This window comes from Protomyctophum parallelum, assembly GCF_964188405.1.
Source record: "Protomyctophum parallelum genome assembly, chromosome: 7".
Lineage (NCBI taxonomy): Eukaryota > Metazoa > Chordata > Actinopteri > Myctophiformes > Myctophidae > Protomyctophum > Protomyctophum parallelum.
The window spans coordinates 54,101,649-54,129,438 of record NC_139705.1 but is presented as its reverse complement, the minus strand read 5'-3'; the positions used below and the strand labels follow the sequence as shown (position 1 = coordinate 54,129,438).

At 44.8% G+C, this 27,790-nt stretch overlaps 1 protein-coding gene and 1 long non-coding RNA gene across 2 annotated transcripts in view; both read left to right on the top strand.

Annotated features, from left to right (window-relative positions):
- LOC310862367 overlaps positions 1 to 27,790 on the top strand; it is a 705,243-nt gene that overhangs the window by 96,884 nt on the left and 580,569 nt on the right. The window lies entirely within an intron of this gene.
- On the top strand, positions 5,699 to 20,114 carry slco4a1 (solute carrier organic anion transporter family, member 4A1; the record flags this gene model as incomplete). The annotated part of the gene is made up of 5 exons (XM_083768712.1): positions 5,699 to 6,385; positions 9,361 to 9,583; positions 13,695 to 13,785; positions 16,221 to 16,342; positions 19,999 to 20,114. The coding sequence occupies 5 exons, from the start codon at positions 5,699 to 5,701 to the stop codon at positions 20,112 to 20,114; spliced, it is 1,239 nt and encodes a 412-aa protein (XP_083624838.1).

Here is a 27,790-nt window from a genome sequence, read left to right as displayed (position 1 = left end):
TACAAAACAATACTACAACATGACGTAACGATATCATCCTGATGACTACAAAACAATGACTACAACATGACGTAACGATATCATCCTGATGACTACAAAACAATACTACAACATGACGTAACGATATCATCCTGATGACTACAAAACAATGACTACAACATGACGTAACGATATCATCCTGATGACTACAAAACAATACTACAACATGACGTAACGATATCATCCTGATGACTACAAAACAATACTACAACATGACGTAACGATATCATCCTGATGACTACAAAACAATACTACAACATGACTTAACGATATCATCCTGATGACTACAAAACAATACTACAACATGACGTAACCATATCATCCTGATGACTACAAAACAATACTACAACATGACGTAACAATATCATCCTGATGACTACAAAACAATACTACAACATGACGTAACGATATCATCCTGATGACTACAAAACAATACTACAACATGACGTAACGATATCATCCTGATGACTACAAAACAATACTACAACATGACGTAACGATATCATCCTGATGACTACAAAACAATGACTACAACATGACGTAACCATATCATCCTGATGACTACAAAACAATACTACAACATGACGTAACGATATCATCCTGATGACTACAAAACAATACTACTACATGACGTAGCGATATCATCCTGATGACTACAAAACAATGACTACAACATGACGTAACGATATCATCCTGATGACTACAAAACAATACTACAACATGACGTAACGATATCATCCTGATGACTACAAAACAATACTACAACATGACGTAACGATATCATCCTGATGACTACAAAACAATACTACAACATGACGTAACGATATCATCCTGATGACTACAAAACAATACTACAACATGACGTAACCATATCATCCTGATGACTACAAAACAATACTACAACATGACGTAACGATATCATCCTGATGACTACAAAACAATACTACAACATGACGTAACGATATCATCCTGATGACTACAAAACAATACTACAACATGACGTAACGATATCATCCTGATGACTACAAAACAATGACTACAACATGACGTAACCATATCATCCTGATGACTACAAAACAATACTACAACATGACGTAACGATATCATCCTGATGACTACAAAACAATACTACAACATGACGTAACGATATCATCCTGATGACTACAAAACAATACTACAACATGACGTAACGATATCATCCTGATGACTACAAAACAATGACTACAACATGACGTAACCATATCATCCTGATGACTACAAAACAATTACTACAACATGACGTAACCATATCATCCTGATGACTACAAAACAATACTACAACATGACGTAACGATATCCTGATGACTACAAAACAATACTACAACATGACGTAACGATATCATCCTGATGACTACAAAACAATACTACAACATGACGTAACGATATCATCCTGATGACTACAAAACAATGACTACAACATGACGTAACCATATCATCCTGATGACTACAAAACAATACTACAACATGACGTAACGATATCATCCTGATGACTACAAAACAATACTACAACATGACGTAACCATATCATCCTGATGACTACAAAACAATGACTACAACATGACGTAACCATATCATCCTGATGACTACAAAACAATGACTACAACATGACGTAACCATATCATCCTGATGACTACAAAACAATGACTACAACATGACGTAACGATATCATCCTGATGACTACAAAACAATACAACATGACGTAACGATATCATCCTGATGACTACAAAACAATGACTACAACATAACGTAACGATATCATCCTGATGACTACAAAACAATGACTACAACATGACGTAACCATATCATCCTGATGACTACAAAACAATACTACAACATGACGTAACCATATCATCCTGATGACTACAAAACAATACTACAACATAACGTAACGATATCATCCTGATGACTACAAAACAATATTACAACATGACGTAACGATATCATCCTGATGACTACAAAACAATACTACAACATGACGTAACGATATCATCCTGATGACTACAAAACAATACTACAACATGACGTAACCATATCATCCTGATGACTACAAAACAATAATACAACATGACGTAACGATATCATCCTGATGACTACAAAACAATGACTACAACATGACGTAACCATATCATCCTGATGACTACAAAACAATACTACAACATGACGTAACGATATCATCCTGATGACTACAAAACAATACTACAACATGACGTAATGATATCATCCTGATGACTACAAAACAATACTACAACATGACGTAACGATATCATCCTGATGACTACAAAACAATGACTACAACATGACGTAACGATATCATCCTGATGACTACAAAACAATGACTACAACATGACGTAACGATATCATCCTGATGACTACAAAACAATGACTACAACATGACGTAACCATATCATCCTGATGACTACAAAACAATACAACATGACGTAACGATATCATCCTGATGACTACAAAACAATGACTACAACATAACGTAACGATATCATCCTGATGACTACAAAACAATGACTACAACATGACGTAACCATATCATCCTGATGACTACAAAACAATACTACAACATGACGTAACCATATCATCCTGATGACTACAAAACAATACTACAACATGACGTAACGATATCATCCTGATGACTACAAAACAATACTACAACATGACGTAACGATATCATCCTGATGACTACAAAACAATACTACAACATGACGTAACGATATCATCCTGATGACTACAAAACAATACTACAACATGACGTAACGATATCATCCTGATGACTACAAAACAATACTACAACATGATGTAACGATATCATCCTGATGACTACAAAACAATGACTACAACATGACGTAACGATATCATCCTGATGACTACAAAACAATACTACAACATGACGTAACGATATCATCCTGATGACTACAAAACAATACTACAACATGACGTAACCATATCATCCTGATGACTACAAAACAATACTACAACATGACGTAACCATATCATCCTGATGACTACAAAACAATACTACAACATGACGTAACCATATCATCCTGATGACTACAAAACAATACTACAACATGACGTAACCATATCATCCTGATGACTACAAAACAATACTACAACATGACGTAACCATATCATCCTGATGACTACAAAACAATACTACAACATGACGTAACCATATCATCCTGATGACTACAAAACAATACTACAACATGACGTAACCATATCATCCTGATGACTACAAAACAATACTACAACATGACGTAACCATATCATCCTGATGACTACAAAACAATACTACAACATGACGTAACCATATCATCCTGATGACTACAAAACAATACTACAACATGACGTAACCATATCATCCTGATGACTACAAAACAATACTACAACATGACGTAACCATATCATCCTGATGACTACAAAACAATACTACAACATGACGTAACCATATCATCCTGATGACTACAAAACAATACTACAACATGACGTAACCATATCATCCTGATGACTACAAAACAATACTACAACATGACGTAACGATATCATCCTGATGACTACAAAACAATACTACAACATGACGTAACGATATCATCCTGATGACTACAAAACAATACTACAACATGACGTAACGATATCATCCTGATGACTACAAAACAATACTACAACATGACGTAACGATATCATCCTGATGACTACAAAACAATACTACAACATGACGTAACGATATCATCCTGATGACTACAAAACAATACTACAACATGACGTAACCATATCATCCTGATGACTACAAAACAATACTACAACATGACGTAACCATATCATCCTGATGACTACAAAACAATACTACAACATGATGTAACCATATCATCCTGATGACTACAAAACAATACTACAACATGACGTAACGATATCATCCTGATGACTACAAAACAATACTACAACATGACGTAACCATATCATCCTGATGACTACAAAACAATACTACAACATGACGTAACCATATCATCCTGATGACTACAAAACAATACTACAACATGACGTAACCATATCATCCTGATGACTACAAAACAATACTACAACATGTTGTAACCATATCATCCTGATGACTACAAAACAATACTACAACATGACGTAACGATATCATCCTGATGACTACAAAACAATACTACAACATGACGTAACGATATCATCCTGATGACTACAAAACAATACTACAACATGACGTAACGATATCATCCTGATGACTACAAAACAATACTACAACATGACGTAACCATATCATCCTGATGACTACAAAACAATACTACAACATGATGTAACCATATCATCCTGATGACTACAAAACAATACTACAACATGACGTAACCATATCATCCTGATGACTACAAAACAATATTACAACATGACGTAACCATATCATCCGCTCCCGACAGAATCATACGGACTTTTGTAAACAGAGACCAGGCTTTCCTCCGAGGTGGTGGAAAGCCTGGTGAGGCGAGGTCAGGTCTACAGTAAATACAGTAAATACAGTAAATGGCTTAACGTCTTCTCTCTCGTCTCCCCCACAGGAGATTGGCGCCATGACAACGACCTCACTATGAAGCCGCCGTTCCCACCTCTGGCGTAGAGAGAGAGAGAGGGAGCACCGCGGTGTCAGATTACAACACATGGCGACGACGCGCGACACCATCTGGGATTACAGGTCCCTCTAAGACCCTCAGAACATCCAACAGGATTACAGGTCCCTCTAAAACCCCCAGAACATCCAACAGGATTACAGGTCCCTCTAAAACCCCCAGAACATCCAACAGGATTACAGGTCCCTCTAAGACCCCCAGAACATCCAACAGGATTACAGGTCCCTCTAAGACCCTCAGAACATCCAACAGGATTACAGGTCCCTCTAAAACCCCCAGAACATCCAACAGGATTACAGGTCCCTCTAAAACCCCCAGAACATCCAACAGGATTACAGGTCCCTCTAAGACCCTCAGAACATCCAACAGGATTACAGGTCCCTCTAAGACCCCCAGAACATCCAACAGGATTACAGGTCCCTCTAAAACCCCCAGAACATCCAACAGGATTACAGGTCCCTCTAAGACCCCCAGAACATCCAACAGGATTACAGGTCCCTCTAAAACCCCCAGAACATCCAACAGGATTACAGGTCCCTCTAAGACCCCCAGAACATCCAACAGGATTACAGGTCCCTCTAAAACCCCCAGAACATCCAACAGGATTACAGGTCCCTCTAAGACCCCCAGAACATCCAACAGGATTACAGGTCCCTCTAAGACCCCAGAACATCCAACAGGATTACAGGTCCCTCTACGACCCCCAGAACATCCAACAGGATTCATCCAGTTCCAAACATTTAGCCCCACCGACCGACGGACTATAGAGGCTTGTTCCCTCTAGGCTCTGCCCCTGAAACACAGCAGAGCTCTTCTGTCCCACTCTGGTCTTCGCTGCTGGTGTCACGGGACCCTCCCCCCTCCTCGACCCGCCCCACCTCGGTGGTGGGACCCTCCTCCTCCCCCCTCGGTGGTGGGACCCTCCTCCTCCCCCCTCGGTGGTGGTTGGTTTTGGGGGGACCCAGACCATGCCGGTGCTCCTGAACGCCGATGCCTCCTTCAGCTCCATGCAGGAGCTGCTGGACCTCCAGGACTCGTGCCCCCCCCTGGGGGGCCATGGGGGTCCCGATGATGGGGGGGGCCAGGGGGACGACAACCCCCCCAGCCCGGTGGACTCCGGAAGTCCCGCCGCCACGCCCGACCACCACAACAACAACAACGACGTCGGGCCGCGACTCGCCGTGGTGTTCACCAGGGCCTCGACCACGGTGGGGCGTCAGCCGTACCTCGACGACGTCGTCGGCTCGCCCATGGACTTGAACCTGATCTCCTCCCCCTCTGAGGCGGGGGGGCCGGGCGGGGGGGAGCGGCTGCTGTGCGGCTGGGGCGCGCTGACCCCGCGCGCCGCCCAGGCGTTCAACACGCCGCGCTGGGTGCTGTTCTTCCTGTGCGTGGCCTCCTTCCTGCAGGGCATGATCGTCAACGGCTTCATCAACACGGTGGTGACGTCCATCGAGCGGCGCTTCGACCTGCGCTCCTACCAGGCGGGCCTCATCGCCTCCTCCTACGACATCGCCGCCTGCGTCTGCCTGGCCTTCGTCAGCTACGTGGGCGGCACGGGGCACAAGCCCCGCTGGCTGGGCTGGGGCGTGCTGCTGATGGCGCTGGGCTCGCTGGTGTTCGCCCTGCCCCACTTCACCACCCCGCCCTACCAGGTCTGTTCACCCCCCTCTGCCCCACTTCACCACCCTCTGCCCCACTTCACCACCCTCTGCCCCACTTCACCACCCTCTGCCCCACTTCACCACCCTCTGCCCCACTTCACCACCCTCTGCCCCACTTCACCACCCTCTGCCCCACTTCACCACCCCACCCTACCAGGTCTGTTCACCACCCTCTGCCCCACTTCACCACCCCTCCATACCAGGGCGGTGCCCGTAGCACTTACCCCTAATATAGTTATTAGATCGAAAAGAAATTGACAGGATGTTGTGGATGAAGTTTCACGTTTCCAATTTATGTAAGAAAAAAAGCATCACAAGAAAAAGGCACAAAATGATGAATGAATCGTAGTATCACTTGCTTAAGAGGTTTCTCTCGGTCTCGGCTAGTCTGCGTTAGCTAAGCTCGTATCTGACTCACATGTAACAACAAACCAGAACAAAAAGCGGCTCCTAGCCCGGATATCCGGCGCAGTGTAAGGCATTATGGGAAATGCAGTTCCAGCAAACGTATAGTAAATTAATACTAACAGAAACAGTTATTCTAACTGAATTCAATTATTTTTAACTCCCAACTGGTTCTTTTTAAACTGTAAATAATAATACTATGAAATAAACATCTTTATAAACATCATGAAATGAAATGAAATATGAATAACTATAATAACCAAAATAGTTATAACAACCCCCTTAGATAGCATTTCCGTAGACTTAGATAGCATTTGATACAGACTTATAGCATGTTATGTAGACAGCACTATAATTGCATTGTATGTAGTCATAGCACGCCATAGTACATATGTATAGCATAGTATAGTATATATATATATATATATATAGTTTATATGTATAGTCTCATAATATAGATATTCCACTGTTACGTTCTTAGCTTACGCATGTTTCATGATAAATGCTTTTATGTGATGTATTCCCATGCTTTTTTGTTCTTGCTTAATGTAAGTCGCTCTGGATTAAGAGCGTCTGCTAAATGCCTAAATTGTAAATTGTAAATTGGTGCTCCAACACTTCCAGGGTTGATTTTGCGTCGACCATGACGATTTTCTTTTTAACGAAAAATGTAATGGAAACTAAATGAAAATGATGACTAAAACTAAGACTGAATATGTTGAGAATTTCGTCAACAAATACAAACAAGACTGAAATGTTAGGAAGGGACTAGTGGACAACTAGTATTTCACGCTTGGTTGCATGCTGAAAATAGCCGATCTACAAGCTTGTAGATCGGCTATTTTCAGCAAGTGTATAAAATCAGCCATGATGACGGCATCAGGGCCTGCCAAAATACAAATTTAGTCGACTAAATCAACTCCATTACTCCGTTACTTAAAACTAGACTTAACGCTTAAACATTCCCGGTGACTTAAAAACTACATGAAGTAATCCTGGTCTCTACACTGCCTCCCCCTGGCCAGCCGGGGCGCCTGATGGAGGGGAAAGGAACTGGTCTCTATACTGCCTCCCCCTGGCCAGCCGGGGCGCCTGATGGAGGGGAAAGGAACTGGTCTCTATACTGCCTCCCCCTGGCCAGCCGGGGCGCCTGATGGAGGGGAAAGGAACTGGTCTCTATACTGCCTCCCCCTGGCCAGCCGGGGCGCCTGATGGAGGGGAAAGGAACTGGTCTCTATACTGCCTCCCCCTGGCCAGCCGGGGCGCCTGATGGAGGGGAAAGGAACTGGTTGGAATAACGTGTTCCTTCCACACGCTACGTCCAACCAGGGAAACTCCCCCCTGTCAGGTGTAAAGGAGCAACTTGGACACTCAGGCATGAAGGAAGCATGAGTTCAAGTCTGTTGCTCTCCCCAGGTTGGCGGAGGGTGTGTAATAATAATAATAATACAACTTTATTTGTATAGCACCTTTCATGACATCAAATGCAGCTCAAAGTGCTTTACAGAACAATGGAGAATAAAATAAAAGCAAAGCATAAAAGAAAAGCAAGGCAACGACATTAAAAAACAAGCAGTAATGCAATACAGTGAGGACATGAATAACAAAAAATAAAAGATCACTTAAAGGCAATGTTGTAGAAGTGGGTCTTGTGTAGAGCCCAGGATCACATTAGATCATCTGGTTTTGACCCAGGGACCACCATTCTGACTAGGAGCAGCCTGGGGACCACCACTATTGTGTCGGGTGGGTTCATCATAGATCTACGATGGACCCACCCAACACAATAGTGGTGGGGCATTCATGCACCATATGGGTTAAGATTGTTTTTGTTTTCTTCTTATACCTGTTACTCACTAATCACACTAATCACAGGCTACATTCATGAGCTGGACAAAAGAAAACTATGTTTCAAAGTATTTTATTATCAAAAGTTTTACAAAAGTGTTTTTTTTTACTTGTACTAAGCATGACTCAAAATAAATCTCTAAATAATAATCCATTTCAGTTAATCACCCAAAACACTGAAGACACATTTGACACCTAGATAATTGACACAGGGGTGAAAAATTGCTTACAAAAATCATGGGATACAAAAAAAAGAGAAAAATTTAAAACTACATGAAAGCTATTCAAGAGACAATGACTAAAACACTTTTTTTTCTCTCACTCTGAGCATAATAAATATGTCTTAAACCACTTTGGGGCGGGAACCCCTTTTGGTGTTAGAATTATGTCATGCTTTAGCTATTGAAAAACAGCAGATCTACAAGCTCATAGCGCGCCACCGAGTGGCGCGCTACGAGCTTGTAGGTCTGCTATTTTTGAAATAAATCGAAGAACGACCGACATAGAAACATCAGCTTTTTCAGAAAACTGTCATTTTCAAACAGACATTTTTTTAAATCTGATCTCAGGTCAGAATGGGTTAAAGTTGTACTGCATGGACCTTGAGTTGGGCCTGACCCTCAGTGTAATGATCAAATAGGATAACTCCTGTTGTTTTTTTTTCTTTTTTTGTTTCTTTTGCTGCCCAAACCTCGACCACCACGCTGCAACAGGTGGTCACGCCCGAGCACACGGGCATGTGCTCGTCCAATCGCACCGCTCCGTGCCGGGACAAGGAGGGGGGTGGGGGCGGCGGCGGCGGGGGCATGTCCAGCTACCGCTTCGTCTTCATGCTCGGGCAGTTCCTGCACGGCTTCGGAGCCACGCCCCTCTACACGCTGGGCGTCACCTACCTGGACGAGAACGTCAAGGCCAGCCACGCCCCCGTCTACATCGGTGAGTCCACAGCGCTGCTGTTGTTGTTGTTTTTTGGCAGCACATTATTTAGATTTTATCGTTTTTAGTCACAATTTAGTCCTTTGGAATAGTTTTCATTTTAGTTTCAGTCACATTTTAGTCACCTGGAATGTGTTAGTGTTAGTCTTGTTTTAGTCGACTAAATGTCATGAGATTTAAAATGTATTTTGGTGGGCACTGATGCCGTCGTAAGGACTGTTTTTACACTTTCTGAAAATAGCCGATCTACAAGCTCACAACGCGTCGCGCTGCGACGCATTGTGAGCTTGTAGATCGGCTATTTTCAGCATGCAACCAAGTGTAAAATTACTTATACTTGATCTTTTGTCCACTATAGTCCCTTCCTAACATTTTAGTCTAGTTTTTTGCGTAACCGTCTATATCTAAGGCTCTTAACCTCGTTAGCTCCTTATTTTCTCTTCCGAAACGGCTCCTAATTAGACCTGATACTGCACAGCAGCTAACGAGCCTAATGACTCACATCTGTGTCGAGTTAACCTTGAAGACGTTCGTACTTAGCACTGCACTGTAAAGTGTGTGTGTGTGTGTGTGTGTGTGTGTGTGTGTGTGTGTGTGTGTGTGTGTGTGTGTGTGTGTGTGTGTGCGTGTGCGTGTGCGTGTGCGTGTGCGTGCGTGTGCCATTATCCTGGTGTGTGTATTAAGTCTCATGACAGGGTGTCAATAATAACCACACATTAATAACAATGTGGCTCATACAGCACATCATGCAGCATAAAAACAGGTTTAGAAAAAACTATACTTCACACTCACAACGCAGACTTACAGTACAGTAGATGCATCAATCTACGTGTGCACCAATATGGTTTGGTACTGTATGTCTCACCACCGCATGGATGTGTGTGTGTGTGTGTGTGCATTTATGGTGAATGCATGTTGTGGTGAATAATACCACATACTGTAAATCAGTCATTCATGGTGAATACATGTTGTGGTGAATAATAGGGGGGGGGGGGGGGTACCGTCCTAAAGTCGGCTCTTCGGTGCTACTGAACATTTCTGACGAGCTGAAATCATTTCGGCGCTACAGCGGTAAAATAGGAGTATGAATCGGCCCTTAGAAGGACAATACATACATCATAAATATGGATATGAACAATCAACTGACGCTATTGTTACTGCTTCTGAATTAGTTACATTTTCGCTAGAAGCAGACTGTATCATATATGAGTGACTGACTGTCGCAAACGATACAGAGAGACACCTCCCCGACAATAACGACACAGAGACACCTCCCCGACAATAACGACACAGAGACACCTCCCCGACAATAACGACACAGAGACACCTCCCTGACAATAACGACACAGAGACACCTCCCCGACAATAACGACACAGACACCTCCCCGACAATAACGACACAGAGACACCTCCCCGACAATAACGACACAGAGACACCTCCCTGACAATAACGACACAGAGACACCTCCCCGACAATAACGACACAGAGACACCTCCCCGACAATAACGACACAGAGACACCTCCCCGACAATAACGACACAGAGACACCTCCCCGACAATAACGACACAGAGACACCTCCCTGACAATAACGATACAGAGACACCTCCCCGACAATAACGACACAGAGACACCTCCCCGACAATAACGACACAGAGACACCTCCCCGACAATAACGACACAGACACCTCCCCGACAATAACGACACAGAGACACCTCCCCGACAATAACGACACAGAGACACCTCCCCGACAATAACGACACAGACACCTCCCCGACAATAACGACACAGAGACACCTCCCTGACAATAACGACACAGAGACACCTCCCTGACAATAACGACACAGAGACACCTCCCCGACAATAACGACACAGACACCTCCCCGACAATAACGACACAGAGACACCTCCCTGACAATAACGATACAGAGACACCTCCCCGACAATAACGACACAGAGACACCTCCCCGACAATAACGACACAGAGACACCTCCCCGACAATAACGACACAGAGACACCTCCCCGACAATAACGATACAGAGACACCTCCCCGACAATAACGACACAGAGACACCTCCCCGACAATAACGACACAGAGACACCTCCCTGACAATAACGACACAGAGACACCTCCCTGACAATAACGACACAGAGACACCTCCCCGACAATAACGACACAGAGACACCTCCCTGACAATAACGACACAGAGACACCTCCCCGACAATAACGACACAGAGACACCTCCCTGACAATAACGACACAGAGACACCTCCCCGACAATAACGACACAGACACCTCCCCGACAATAACGACACAGAGACACCTCCCCGACAATAACGACACAGAGACACCTCCCTGACAATAACGACACAGAGACACCTCCCCGACAATAACGACACAGAGACACCTCCCCGACAATAACGACACAGAGACACCTCCCTGACAATAACGACACAGAGACACCTCCCCGACAATAACGACACAGACACCTCCCCGACAATAACGACACAGAGACACCTCCCGACAATAACGACACAGAGACACCTCCCCGACAATAACGACACAGAGACACCTCCCCGACAATAACGACACAGAGACACCTCCCCGACAATAACGACACAGAGACACCTCCCCGACAATAACGACACAGAGACACCTCCCCGACAATAACGACACAGAGACACCTCCCCGACAATAACGACACAGAGACACCTCCCCGACAATAACGACACAGAGACACCTCCCTGACAATAACGATACAGAGACACCTCCCCGACAATAACGACACAGAGACACCTCCCCGACAATAACGACACAGAGACACCTCCCCGACAATAACGACACAGAGACACCTCCCCGACAATAACGACACAGAGACACCTCCCCGACAATAACGACACAGAGACACCTCCCTGACAATAACGACACAGAGACACCTCCCCGACAATAACGACACAGAGACACCTCCCCGACAATAACGATACAGAGACACCTCCCCGAAAATAACGACACAGAGACACCTCCCCGACAATAACGACACAGAGACACCTCCCCGACAATAACGATACAGAGACACCTCCCCGACAATAACGATACAGAGACACCTCCCCGAAAATAACGACACAGAGACACCTCCCCGACAATAACGACACAGAGACACCTCCCCGACAATAACGACACAGAGACACCTCCCCGACAATAACGACACAGAGACACCTCCCCGACAATAACGACACAGAGACACCTCCCCGACAATAACGACACAGAGACACCTCCCCGACAATAACGACACAGAGACACCTCCCCGACAATAACGGCACAGAGACACCTCCCCGACAATAACGACACAGAGACACCTCCCCGACAATAACGACACAGAGACACCTCCCCGACAATAACGACACAGAGACACCTCCCCGACAATAACGACACAGAGACACCTCCCCGACAATAACGCTGAGACAGCTTGTTTATTTTTTGGACCACAACGCTTATATGAGACGATTTTAAAGATGAGCCCTGTGTTATTCTCCATAGAGAAGAGAGAGATGACTTCCGTGAACCGGGCAGAACCAGCTGGGTCTGCTCTCACTCTGAGCATAATAAATATGTCTTAAAGTTGTACTGCATGGACCTTGAGTTGGGCCTGACCCTCAAAACGCCATATCGTTAGTCTAATGATCAAAGAATGAGCTAACCCTACCCCCCCCCCCCCCCCCCCCACACACACACACACACACACACACACACACACACACACACACACACACACACACACACACACACACATGCCCATAACCCCACTCCCACACATCAAAATGTACTCAAGTAAAAGTGCAAAAGTATCGGCATCAAAATGTACTTAAAGTACTAAAAGTAAAAGTGCTCATTATAGAAGGCACAGTGTGTGTGATCTACAAGCTCACAGTGTGTGTGATCTACAAGCTCACAGTGTGTGTGATCTACAAGCTCACAGTGTGTGTGATCTACAAGCTCACTGACTCTGTGTCATTCTCTCTCCCCAGGGGTCTTCTACATGTCTCTGACTCTCTCTCCCTCCCCAGGGGTCTTCCACATGTCTCTGACTCTCTCTCTCTCTCCCTCCCCAGGGGTCTTCTACACGGCGGCCATTGTGGGCCCGGCGGCGGGTTACCTGCTGGGAGGATACTTCCTCACCATCTACACGGAGGTCGGCGTCAAGTAAGTCTTCTTGTATAGATCTGCTATTTTTTGAAAATTCCCGAAAATGTGGTGCAAATCTTTGAATACACCTGCATATTCTGTCAACGTTTTGACCTCAAAGCGTTGCTTCTGGGGGGTTTCCAGGTGGGGGGTTTCCAGGTGGGGGGTTTCCAGGTGGGGGGGTTTCCAGGTGGGGGGTTTCCAGGTGGGGGGTTTCCAGATGGGGGGTTTCCAGGTGGGGGGTTTCCAGGTGGGGGGTTTCCAGATGGGGGGTTTCCAGGTGGGGGGTTTCCAGGTGGGGGGGTTTCCAGGTGGGGGGTTTCCAGGTGGGGGGTTTCCAGGTGGGGGGTTTCCAGGTGGGGGGTTTCCAGGTGGGGGGTTTCCAGGTGGGGGGTTTCCAGGTGGGGGGTTTCCAGGTGGGGGGTTTCCAGGTGTCCTTGACATGGAAATGTTTTGAGAACGACTGACATACAAACTTGTCATGATTTAGAAGGCCTTTGTAGAATCGTCATATATCGTCCTGTATCGTCCTGTATCGTCCTGTATCGTCCTATATCGTCCTATATCGTCCCGTATCGTCCCGTATCGTCCCGTATCGTCCTGTATCGTCCTGTATCGTCCTGTATCGTCATGTATCGTCCTGTATCGTCCTGTATCGTCCTGTATCGTCCTGTATCGTCCTGTATCGTCCTGTATCGTCCTGTATCGTCCTGTATCGTCCTGTATCGTCCTGTATCGTCCTGTATCGTCCTATATCGTCCTGTATCGTCCTGTATCGTCCTGTATCGTCCTGTATCGTCCTGTATCGTCATGTATCGTCCTGTATCGTCCTGTATCGTCCTGTATCGTCCTATATCGTCCTATATCGTCCTGTATCGTCCTGTATCGTCCTGTATCGTCCTGTATCGTCCTGTATCGTCCTGTATCGTCCTGTATCGTCCTATATCGTCCTATATCGTCCTATATCGTCCTGTATCGTCCTGTATCGTCCTGTATCGTCCTGTATCGTCATGTATCGTCCTGTATCGTCCTGTATCGTCCTATATCGTCCTATATCGTCCTGTATCGTCCTGTATCGTCCTGTATCGTCATATATCGTCCTGTATCGTCATGTATCGTCCTGTATCGTCCTGTATCGTCCTGTATCGTCCTGTATCGTCCTGTATCGTCCTGTATCGTCCTGTATCGTCCTGTATCGTCCTGTATCGTCCTGTATCGTCCTATATCGTCCTATATCGTCCTGTATCGTCCTGTATCGTCCTGTATCGTCCTGTATCGTCCTGTATCGTCCTGTATCGTCCTGTATCGTCCTGTATCGTCCTATATCGTCCTGTATCGTCCTATATCGTCCTGTATCGTCCTGTATCGTCCTGTATCGTCCTGTATCGTCCTATATCGTCCTGTATCGTCCTGTATCGTCCTGTATCGTCCTGTATCGTCCTGTATCGTCCTGTATCGTCCTGTATCGTCCTGTATCGTCCTGTATCGTCCTGTATCGTCCTGTATCGTCCTGTATCGTCCTGTATCGTCCTGTATCGTCCCGTATCGTCCCGTATCGTCCCGTATCGTCCCGTATCGTCCCGTATCGTCCCGTATCGTCCCGTATCGTCCCGTATCGTCCCGTATCGTCATGTATCGTCCCGTATCGTCCCGTATCGTCCCGTATCGTCCCGTATCGTCCCGTATCGTCCCGTATCGTCCCGTATCGTCCTGTATCGTCCTGTATCGTCCTGTATCGTCCTGTATCGTCCTGTATCGTCCTGTATCGTCCTGTATCGTCCTGTATCGTCCTGTATCGTCCTGTATCGTCCTGTATCGTCCTGTATCGTCCTGTATCGTCCCGTATCGTCCCGTATCGTCCCGTATCGTCCCGTATCGTCCCGTATCGTCCCGTATCGTCCCGTATCGTCCCGTATCGTCCCGTATCGTCCCGTATCGTCCCGTATCGTCCCGTATCGTCCCGTATCGTCCCGTATCGTCCCGTATCGTCCCGTATCGTCCCGTATCGTCCCGTATCGTCCCGTATCGTCCCGTATCGTCCCGTATCGTCATGTATCGTCATGTATCGTCCCGTATCGTCCCGTATCGTCCCGTATCGTCCCGTATCGTCCCGTATCGTCCCGTATCGTCCCGTATCGTCCCGTATCGTCATATATCGTCCTGTATCGTCCTGTATCGTCCTGTATCGTCCTGTATCGTCCTGTATCGTCCTGTATCGTCCTGTATCGTCCTGTATCGTCCTGTATCGTCCTGTATCGTCCTGTATCGTCCTATATCGTCCTGTGTCGTCCTGTATCGTCCTGTATCGTCCTGTATCGTCCTGTATCGTCCTGTATCGTCCTGTATCGTCCTGTATCGTCCTATATCGTCCGATATCGTCCTGTATCGTCCTGTATCGTCCTGTATCGTCCTGTATCGTCCTGTATCGTCTAAATGTGTTAATGTGTCCACAGGACGGAGATAACGCCGGAGAATCCCCTGTGGGTGGGGGCGTGGTGGATCGGCTTCCTGGCGGGAGGGGCGGCGTCGTTGATCATCGCTTTCCCCATCCTGGGCTACCCGCGACAACTACCAGGTATTACATATTGGACTACAACTACCAGGTATTACATATTGGACTACAACTACCAGGTATTACCTATTGGACTACAACTACCAGGTATTACATATTGGACTACAACTACCAGGTATTACCTATTGGACTACAACTACCAGGTATTACATATTGGACTACAACTACCAGGTATTACATTGGTTTGACCTAGTGGACTACAACTACCAGGTATTACATTGGTTTGACCTAGTGGACTACAACTACCAGGTATTACATTGGTTTGACCTAGTGGACTACAACTACCAGGTATTACATTGGTTTGACACATAGACTGTAAAAAATATGGACAAAGCGTTCTCCGGGTCTGATATGGACGTAAGATGAAGCCTGTCAGTCCTTGAATTGTAAGTCGCCATCTTTCTAGATCCGTTTGGGCCCAGCTGGCCCATTGGCTGGCCCAGACAACGAGGCGGGACTTCCCCCCTTCTTCTTCTCCGTTGGTTTTTATTTTGACTCGAGTGGGTGGGGGATCCCGTCCATAGACTGTAACGGTAGCCATGCCCCTCAGAACATACGCGACTTTATGGTCATTCTTTTAATAAATGGGACCATAATTTTCCAAAAAGAATATTATGACATTAGAAATGAGACTTTAAACTAGTGACTGGAAGCAGAAAGTATTCATGACCATGTTTATTAAGGCAATACAGTCTAGGTGTTGAGAATCCCTGACCTACAGTATACACTAAATGGGACAGATCAGTTCATGTAGTCATGTAGTGATTTGTTAGGAACATTATGCGATAATATTGCAGCGATGGTTCAGGCTCGGCTCCAGGATGAAATGACTGAGGGGGCATTTGAAAATGGTGAGGGTGCACATCAAATTTTCATATAGTAAAACTATGCTGTATGTACATAAAAGTGAGGGTGCAGAATTTGGAACGGAGGGTGCTGGGCACCCTCTGGCACCCTCATGGCGCCGGGCCTGCGATGGTTATTATGTCATGGTCTTGTTTGGCTTGTCTGTTACACTGTGGTTCAGGGGTAGAGAGCGGCCGTTTGGGAATCGCGAGGTTCCCGGTTCGATCCCTGTATGTGGGCCCCTCCCCCTGTATGTGGGCCCCTCCCCCTGTATGTGGGCTCCTCCCCCAGAGTCAGTGTGTATGTGGGCTCCTCCCCCAGAGTCAGTGTGTATGTGGGCTCCTCCCCCAGAGTCAGTGTGTATGTGGGCTCCTCCCCCAGAGTCAGTGTGTATGTGGGCTCCTCCCCCAGAGTCAGTGTGTATGTGGGCTCCTCCCCCAGAGTCAGTGTCCAAGAGACCCTTGAGCAAAGACTCTGAACCCCTGGTTGCTCCCGATGTGCTGGTCGGTGCCTTGCATGGTTTACCGCCGCTGTCGCTGTGTGATGATGGATTGATGGATTTAATTGAACCCATTCTGGGCGGGAACCCATTTTTGGTGTCAGCATCATGTCGTGCTGTAGCTATTGAAAAATAGCAGATCTACAAGCTCGTAGCGCGCCACCGAGTGGCGCGCTACGAGCTTGTAGGTCTGCTATTTTTAAAATAAATCAAAGAACGACTGACATTTTTAGAATCTGATCTCAGGTCAGAATGGGTTAATCAGACCAGTGTGTGTGTGTGTCCAGTGGAAACCTCGTATGAATCTGATCTCAGGTCAGAATGGGTCATGACCCAGAATGGGTCATGCTTCCGAAGAAGCCCAGCCCATTATGGACTTGCAGGACACTTTTTACAGTTTACATAAACAATGACAATACACCGACATGACAGTTAGCAAACAATGATCATGTGAAGACCAAACTGACTATAATACACCCACGATTCTTACGCGGCAGATTACATAGGCTAATAATACAACATAGCATAAATAGTTGGGCCTGTAACAGGAGACACGTAGTTATAGACTCATGATAGGCAGCTATGAGTCTGTCCACGCCAGGCTAGGAGACACATGGACCTACTTGTCTTCTACTCCAGGCTGTAGAAACAAACCCTGCCATCTACCTACATGACTGCCTGCCTAAATATGTCCCAAACCGCCCCCTAAGGTCTTCCACTGCTGGCCTGCTCGCTTTGCCTAAAAAAATGGCAACTAAAAAATACGGGGAAGCAGATTTTTTGCTTCTACGGGCCGTCGGCATGGAACAAGCTCCCACTGTACCTTCGACAGGCAGCCTCTGTAGACATTTTTAAAGCTCAGCTCAAGACCCACTTTAATCTACACCCTTGCTTTTAATTGATCTTTTATTTTTTGTTATTCATGTCCTCACTGTATTGCATTACTGCTTGTTTTTTAAGGTTTATGCCTTGCTTTTCTTTTCTTTTCTTTCTCCATTGTTCTGTAAAGCACTTTGAGCTGCATTTCATGTCACGAAAGGTGCTATACAAATAAAGTTTTATTAATATTATTATTATTATTATTATCTTAACTACCTCATGATTAAATAACCACTAAAACTTCTGACCATCATCTTCCCACAATTGTTCGGGTTTTTTGTCGTTGCATTGCCTCAAATTTATGGATTAATGGAACCCTCAAATAATCATACAATAATGGAACCTAAAATGTAATTAATTTTCCTCATACAATCATGTATGAACGGGTGAACGTAATGCACACGCATACATCTGTACACCATTTACAATTTGTACACTTTGGATTGGAATTGGATGCATGTTTGGCACACTGTGGATTTTACTGTGTACTTTTATGATTGCATCAAGAATGTACTCATTGTAAATGTACTACATTCATACTAGATTCATTGGTACTCCTGAGGAGGACAGAGTGTGTCTAGTGTGTGATTTGAAAGAAATTGAAAATGAAATTATTTTTTGTTTTACTGCCCTTTATATGAAGAAGAATTAAGACATGTATTATTTTGTAAAATGACAACCATCTGTGCTAACCTTTTCTGGTTAGAGGACTACGAAAAACTGGAATTTGTTATTAGGAAAGGTATTTTTGCTTTAGCAGACTTTCTATGCAAAGCGTGGGAAAAAAGGCAGAATGTTTTGTTTGTGTAAAAGAAACCTGTTTCTTACACAATGCAATATTGAAGCAACGATTTGTATGGTGTGTCCCATAAGTCTATGTGGGCTGGGCGCCTTGGGTGCATGACACAGAAATAAAAAAGATTTTTTTTTGTGTCATATCCCACGATTTTGTAACCCATTTTCCTCCCCTGTGTCAATCATCTAATGTGATCCTGGGCTCTACACACCCTCCACCAACCTAGTCCCCATATATGGGGGACAAGGGGAGACCAACCTAGTCCCCATATATGGGGGACAAGGGGAGACCAACCTAGTCCCCATATATGGGGGACAAGGGGAGAGCAACGGACTTGAACTCATGCTTCCTTCATGCCTGAGTGTCCAAGTTGCTCCTTTACACCTGACAGGGGGGGAGTTTCCCTGGTTGGACGTAGCGCGTGGAAGGAACACGTTATTCCAACCAGTTCCTTTCCCCTCCATCAGGCGCCCCGGCTGGCCAGGGGGAGGCAGTTTAGTGACCAGGATTACTGCATGTTTTTTTGTGAGGGTATCTACCCTAGGGGACACGGGGAGAACATGTGAACTCCACACAGAAAGGCCCTAAAGAATCTATGTACTCATTTTCTCGTTGTCTTGTGCCTCCGTTAACATACAGGCTCACAGAAGTATGTGGCCATGAGGGTGTCTGAGGCCCACCAGCTCAAAGACGGCAGCCACACCACCGCCTCGGACCCTCAGTTTGGCAAATCAGTCAAAGACATGCCGAGGTAAGGACGCTGAAATCAGTCAAAGGACATAATAATAATGATAATAATAATAGCTCTAATTTATATAGCGCTTTTCTAAATACCCAAAGTGCTTTACAAGGGAACACTAGGAACAGACTTTAATAAGTAAAATATAACAGATACAGGGTTAAAAAGATAAAAGGATAAACGAGACCTCAGCTGGGGAAAGCTATCCTGAAGAGGTGGGTTTTGAGTGAGGTTTTGAAAGAGTGGAGAGAGGGAGCAACTCTGAGATGGTTGGGGAGTTCATTCCAGACATGCCGAGGTAGGACGCTCAACGCTGCAGACAGAACAGTGACCAGTAGAATCTACGCTGCAGACAGAACAGTGACCAGTAGAATCTACGCTGCAGACAGAACAGTAACCAGTAGAATCTACGCTGCAGACAGAACAGTGACCAGTAGAATCTACGCTGCAGACAGAACAGTAACCAGTAGAATCAACGCTGCAGACAGAACAGTGACCAGTAGAATCTACGCTGCAGACAGAACAGTGACCAGTAGAATCAACGCTGCAGACAGAACAGTGACCAGTAGAATCTACACTGCAGACAGAACAGTGACCAGTAGAATCTACGCTGCAGACAGAACAGTGACCAGTAGAATCTACACTGCAGACAGAACAGTGACCAGTAGAATCTACGCTGCAGACAGAACAGTGACCAGTAGAATCAACGCTGCAGACAGAACAGTGACCAGTAGAATCAACGCTGCAGACAGAACAGTGACCAGTAGAATCTACGCTGCAGACAGAACAGTGACCAGTAGAATCTACGCTGCAGACAGAACAGTGACCAGTAGAATCTACGCTGCAGACAGAACAGTGACCAGTAGAATCTACGCTGCAGACAGAACAGTGACCAGTAGAATCTACGCTGCAGACAGAACAGTGACCAGTAGAATCAACGCTGCAGACAGAACAGTGACCAGTAGAATCTACGCTGCAGACAGAACAGTGACCAGTAGAATCTACGCTGCAGACAGAACAGTAACCAGTAGAATCAACGCTGCAGACAGAACAGTAACCAGTAGAATCAACGCTGCAGACAGAACAGTGACCAGTAGAATCTACGCTGCAGACAGAACAGTAACCAGTAGAATCTACGCTGCAGACAGAACAGTGACCAGTAGAATCTACGCTGCAGACAGAACAGTAACCAGTAGAATCTACGCTGCAGACAGAACAGTAACCAGTAGAATCTACGCTGCAGACAGAACAGTAACCAGTAGAATCAACGCTGCAGACAGAACAGTAACCAGTAGAATCAACGCTGCAGACAGAACAGTAACCAGTAGAATCTACGCTGCAGACAGAACAGTAACCAGTAGAATCTACGCTGCAGACAGAACAGTAACCAGTAGAATCTACGCTGCAGACAGAACAGTAACCAGTAGAATCTACGCTGCAGACAGAACAGTGACCAGTAGAATCAACGCTGCAGACAGAACAGTGACCAGTAGAATCTACGCTGCAGACAGAACAGTAACCAGTAGAATCTACGCTGCAGACAGAACAGTGACCAGTAGAATCAACGCTGCAGACAGAACAGTGACCAGTAGAATCAACGCTGCAGACAGAACAGTGACCAGTAGAATCTACGCTGCAGACAGAACAGTGACCAGTAGAATCAACGCTGCAGACAGAACAGTGACCAGTAGAATCAACGCTGCAGACAGAACAGTGACCAGTAGAATCAACGCTGCAGACAGAACAGTGACCAGTAGAATCTACGCTGCAGACAGAACAGTGACCAGTAGAATCTACACTGCAGACAGAACAGTGACCAGTAGAATCAACGCTGCAGACAGAACAGTGACCAGTAGAATCTACGCTGCAGACAGAACAGTGACCAGTAGAATCTACACTGCAGACAGAACAGTGACCAGTAGAATCAACGCTGCAGACAGAACAGTGACCAGTAGAATCAACGCTGCAGACAGAACAGTGACCAGTAGAATCAACGCTGCAGACAGAACAGTGACCAGTAGAATCAACGCTGCAGACAGAACAGTAACCAGTAGAATCTACGCTGCAGACAGAACAGTGACCAGTAGAATCTACGCTGCAGACAGAACAGTGACCAGTAGAATCTACGCTGCAGACAGAACAGTGACCAGTAGAATCAACGCTGCAGACAGAACAGTGACCAGTAGAATCTACGCTGCAGACAGAACAGTGACCAGTAGAATCTACGCTGCAGACAGAACAGTAACCAGTAGAATCTACGCTGCAGACAGAACAGTGACCAGTAGAATCAACGCTGCAGACAGAACAGTGACCAGTAGAATCTACGATGCAGACAGAACAGTGACCAGTAGAATCTATGCTGCAGACAGAACAGTGACCAGTAGAATCTACGCTGCAGACAGAACAGTGACCAGTAGAATCAACGCTGCAGACAGAACAGTGACCAGTAGAATCTACGATGCAGACAGAACAGTGACCAGTAGAATCTACGCTGCAGACAGAACAGTGACCAGTAGAATCTACGCTGCAGACAGAACAGTGACCAGTAGAATCAACGCTGCAGACAGAACAGTAACCAGTAGAATCTACGCTGCAGACAGAACAGTGACCAGTAGAATCTACGCTGCAGACAGAACAGTGACCAGTAGAATCTACGCTGCAGACAGAACAGTGACCAGTAGAATCAACGCTGCAGACAGAACAGTGACCAGTAGAATCTACGCTGCAGACAGAACAGTGACCAGTAGAATCTACGCTGCAGACAGAACAGTGACCAGTAGAATCTACGCTGCAGACAGAACAGTGACCAGTAGAATCTACGCTGCAGACAGAACAGTAACCAGTAGAATCTATGCTGCAGACAGAACAGTAACCAGTAGAATCTACGCTGCAGACAGAACAGTGACCAGTAGAATCAACGCTGCAGACAGAACAGTGACCAGTAGAATCTACGCTGCAGACAGAACAGTGACCAGTAGAATCTACACTGCAGACAGAACAGTAACCAGTAGAATCTACGCTGCAGACAGAACAGTGACCAGTAGAATCTATGCTGCAGACAGAACAGTGACCAGTAGAATCTACGATGCAGACAGAACAGTGACCAGTAGAATCTACGCTGCAGACAGAACAGTGACCAGTAGAATCTACGCTGCAGACAGAACAGTGACCAGTAGAATCTACGCTGCAGACAGAACAGTGACCAGTAGAATCTTTAGCACAAAGCGGAGATCCGGGAACACTTGAGTTTACGAAGAAAGGAGGAAAACTTTATTCAACCGAAATGTTTTTTCGACCTATACGGTCTATACGGTCTCCGCTAGCTCTCGTCGGGGGGGGGGGGGGGGGGGGGGGGGGGGCAGCACAAATATCCTAGGGCAACCACGGACCACCATGTTATTCACCCCTCTGACCCATTTGAACCACAGACCACCATGTCATTCACCCCTCTGACCCATTTGAACCACAGACCACCATGTCATTCACCCCTCTGACCCATTTGAACCACAGACCACCATGTCATTCACCCCTTGGACCCATTTGAACCACAGACCACCATGTCATTCACCCCTCTGACCCATTTGAACCACAGACCACCATGTCATTCACCCCTCTGACCCATTTGAACCACGGACCACCATGTCATTCACCCCTCGGACCCAAAACATACAAATGTTTTGTCATCGTTTTTCCATGCTGTATTGTTGTGGTACCATTAGGAGAGATAACAGGCAAACGTTATTATCCAAATAATAACAATAATTTGGTTTCATTTTACGCTCTCAAGAGTTAAAGATCTATAAGGTTCCATTTTGTTACCAACTCTATGTTGAAAATGTCATAATACATAATATCTTAGAGACTGCATGGTACACACACACATAGCATGGACATAATATCTTAGAGACCACATGGTGCACACACACACACACACACACACACATAGCATGGACATAATATCTTAAGGACCACATGGTACACACACACATAGCATGGACATAATATCTTAGGGACCACATGGTACACACACACATAGCATGGACATAATATCTTAGAGACCACATGGTACACACACACATAGCATGGACATAATATCTTAGAGACCACATGGTGCACACACATAGCATGGACATAATATCTTAGAGACCACATGGTACACACACACATATAGCATGGACATAATATCTTAGAGACCACATGGTACACACACACATAGCATGGACATAATATCTTAGGGACCACATGGTACACACACACACACAGCATGGACATAATATCTTAGAGACCACATGGTACACACACACATAGCATGGACATAATATCTTAGGGACCACATGGTGCACACACACATAGCATGGACATAATATCTTAGAGACCGCATGGTACACACACACATAGCATGGACATAATATCTTAGGGACCACATGGTGCACACACACATAGCATGGACATAATATCTTAGAGACCACATGGTACACACACACATAGCATGGACATAATATCTTAGAGACCACATGGTACACACACACATAGCATGGACATAATATCTTAGAGACCACATGGTACACACACACACACACATAGCATGGACATAATATCTTAGAGACCGCATGGTACACACACACATAGCATGGACATAATATCTTAGGGACCACATGGTGCACACACACACACAGCATGGACATAATATCTTAGAGACCGCATGGTACACACACACATAGCATGGACATAATATCTTAGGGACCACATGGTGCACACACACATAGCATGGACATAATATCTTAGGGACCACATGGTACACACACACATAGCATGGACATAATATCTTAGAGACCGCATGGTACACACACACATAGCATGGACATAATATCTTAGGGACCACATGGTGCACACACACACACAGCATGGACATAATATCTTAGAGACCGCATGGTACACACACACATAGCATGGACATAATATCTTAGGGACCACATGGTGCACACACACATAGCATGGACATAATATCTTAGGGACCACATGGTACACACACACATAGCATGGACATAATATCTTAGGGACCACATGGTGCACACACACATAGCATGGACATAATATCTTAGGGACCACATGGTACACACACACATAGCATGGACATAATATCTTAGGGACCACATGGTGCACACACACATAGCATGGACATAATATCTTAGGGACCACATGGTACACACACACATAGCATGGACATAATATCTTAGAGACCGCATGGTGCACACACACATAGCATGGACATAATATCTTAGAGACCACATGGTACACACACACACACACATAGCATGGACATAATATCTTAGAGACCGCATGGTACACACACACATAGCATGGACATAATATCTTAGGGACCACATGGTGCACACACACACACAGCATGGACATAATATCTTAGAGACCGCATGGTACACACACACATAGCATGGACATAATATCTTAGGGACCACATGGTGCACACACACATAGCATGGACATAATATCTTAGGGACCACATGGTACACACACACATAGCATGGACATAATATCTTAGGGACCACATGGTGCACACACACATAGCATGGACATAATATCTTAGGGACCACATGGTACACACACACATAGCATGGACATAATATCTTAGAGACCACATGGTACACACACACATAGCATGGACATAATATCTTAGAGACCACATGGTACACACACACATATCATGGACATAATATCTTAGGGACCGCATGGTGCACACACACATAGCATGGACATAATATCTTAGAGACCACATGGTACACACACACATAGCATGGACATAATATCTTAGAGACCACATGGTACACACACACATAGCATGGACATAATATCTTAGGGACCGCATGGTGCACACACACATAGCATGGACATAATATCTTAGGGACCGCATGGTACACACACACATAGCATGGACATAATATCTTAGAGACCGCATGGTGCACACACTCGCACGCGCGTGTGTAGCGTGTTCATGCTATTTTAGGGACTGCATAGCACACACAAAGTGTTTATCTGTTCCCGGGTTAGTTGAGGGTGTCCTGGTCCTCATAGCAGGGATTACTTTGTCCTGGTCCTCATAGCAGGGATGACTTTGTCCTGGTCCTCATAGCAGGGATTACTTTGTCCTGGTCCTCATAGCAGGGATTACTTTGTCCTGGTCCTCATAGCAGGGATTACTTTGTCCTGGTCCTCATAGCAGGGATTACTTTGTCCTGGTCCTCATAGCAGGGATTACTTTGTCCTGGTCCTCATAGCAGGGATTACTTTGTCCTGGTCCTCATAGCAGGGATTACTTTGTCCTGGTCCTCATAGCAGGGATTACTTTGTACTGGTCCTCATAGCAGGGATTACTTTGTCCTGGTCCTCATAGCAGGGATTACTTTGTCCTGGTCCTCATAGCAGGGATTACTTTGTCCTGGTCCTCATAGCAGGATTACTTTGTCCTGGTCCTCATAGCAGGGATTACTTTGTCCTGGTCCTCATAGCAGGGATTACTTTGTCCTGGTCCTCATAGCAGGGATTACTTTGTCCTGGTCCTCATAGCAGGGATTACTTGTCCTGGTCCTCATAGCAGGGATTACTTTGTCCTGGTCCTCATAGCAGGGATTACTTTGTCCTGGTCCTCATAGCAGGGATTACTTTGTCCTGGTTTACCGTAATAAAAAAATGAAAAAAAAATGAAATTGAGGATTCGTTTCCAATTTCCTCACCCTGCTTTTCATACACATGAATATGTGAATGTGTAAAAAAAAAAAAATTGACCTGAATTAAAACCTTCACTCTCACTAGTGTTGTTTTTGACAGCAAATTCAGATTTAGTTTTAGTCATTTGTCTTTTGAATAGTTTTTAATTTAGTTTTAATCACATTTTATTCACCTGGAATGTGTTAGTTTAGCTTTATACTCTACTTTAGTCGACTAAACATCGTAAGATTTTAGTCGACTACATTTATTTTGGCTGGCCTTGATGCCGTCATAATGGCTGATTTTACACTTAAAAAATAGCCGATCTACAAGCTCACAATGCTTGTAGATCTGCTATTTTCAGCATGCATGCAACCAAACCTAAAATGATTTGTCTTCTAGTTCTACTGGATCTCTTCTCCACTACAGTCTCTCCCTGACATTATAGTCTAGTTTTTTGTTTGTTGACGGATTTGTCAATACATTTAGTCATAGTTTGAGTCATCATGGTTTAGTTTTCATTCAGTTTTCCTCAGTGTAAAAAGGTAGTCCACTAACATTAACATAACATTAACATACCATTAACATTAACATAACATTAACATAACATTAACATAACATTAACATACTATTAACATAACATTAACATAACATTAACATAACATTAACATAACATTAACATACCATTAACATTAACATAACATTAACATAACATTAACATAACATTAACATAACATTAACATACTATTAACATAACATTAACATAACATTAACATAACATTAACATAACATTAACATAACATTAACATAACATTAACATACCATTAACATACCATTAACATTAACATAACATTAACATAACATTAACATAACATTAACATAACATTAACATAACATTAACATAACATTAACATAACATTAACATAAAGGTAGTCCACTAACATTTACATAACATTAACATAACATTAA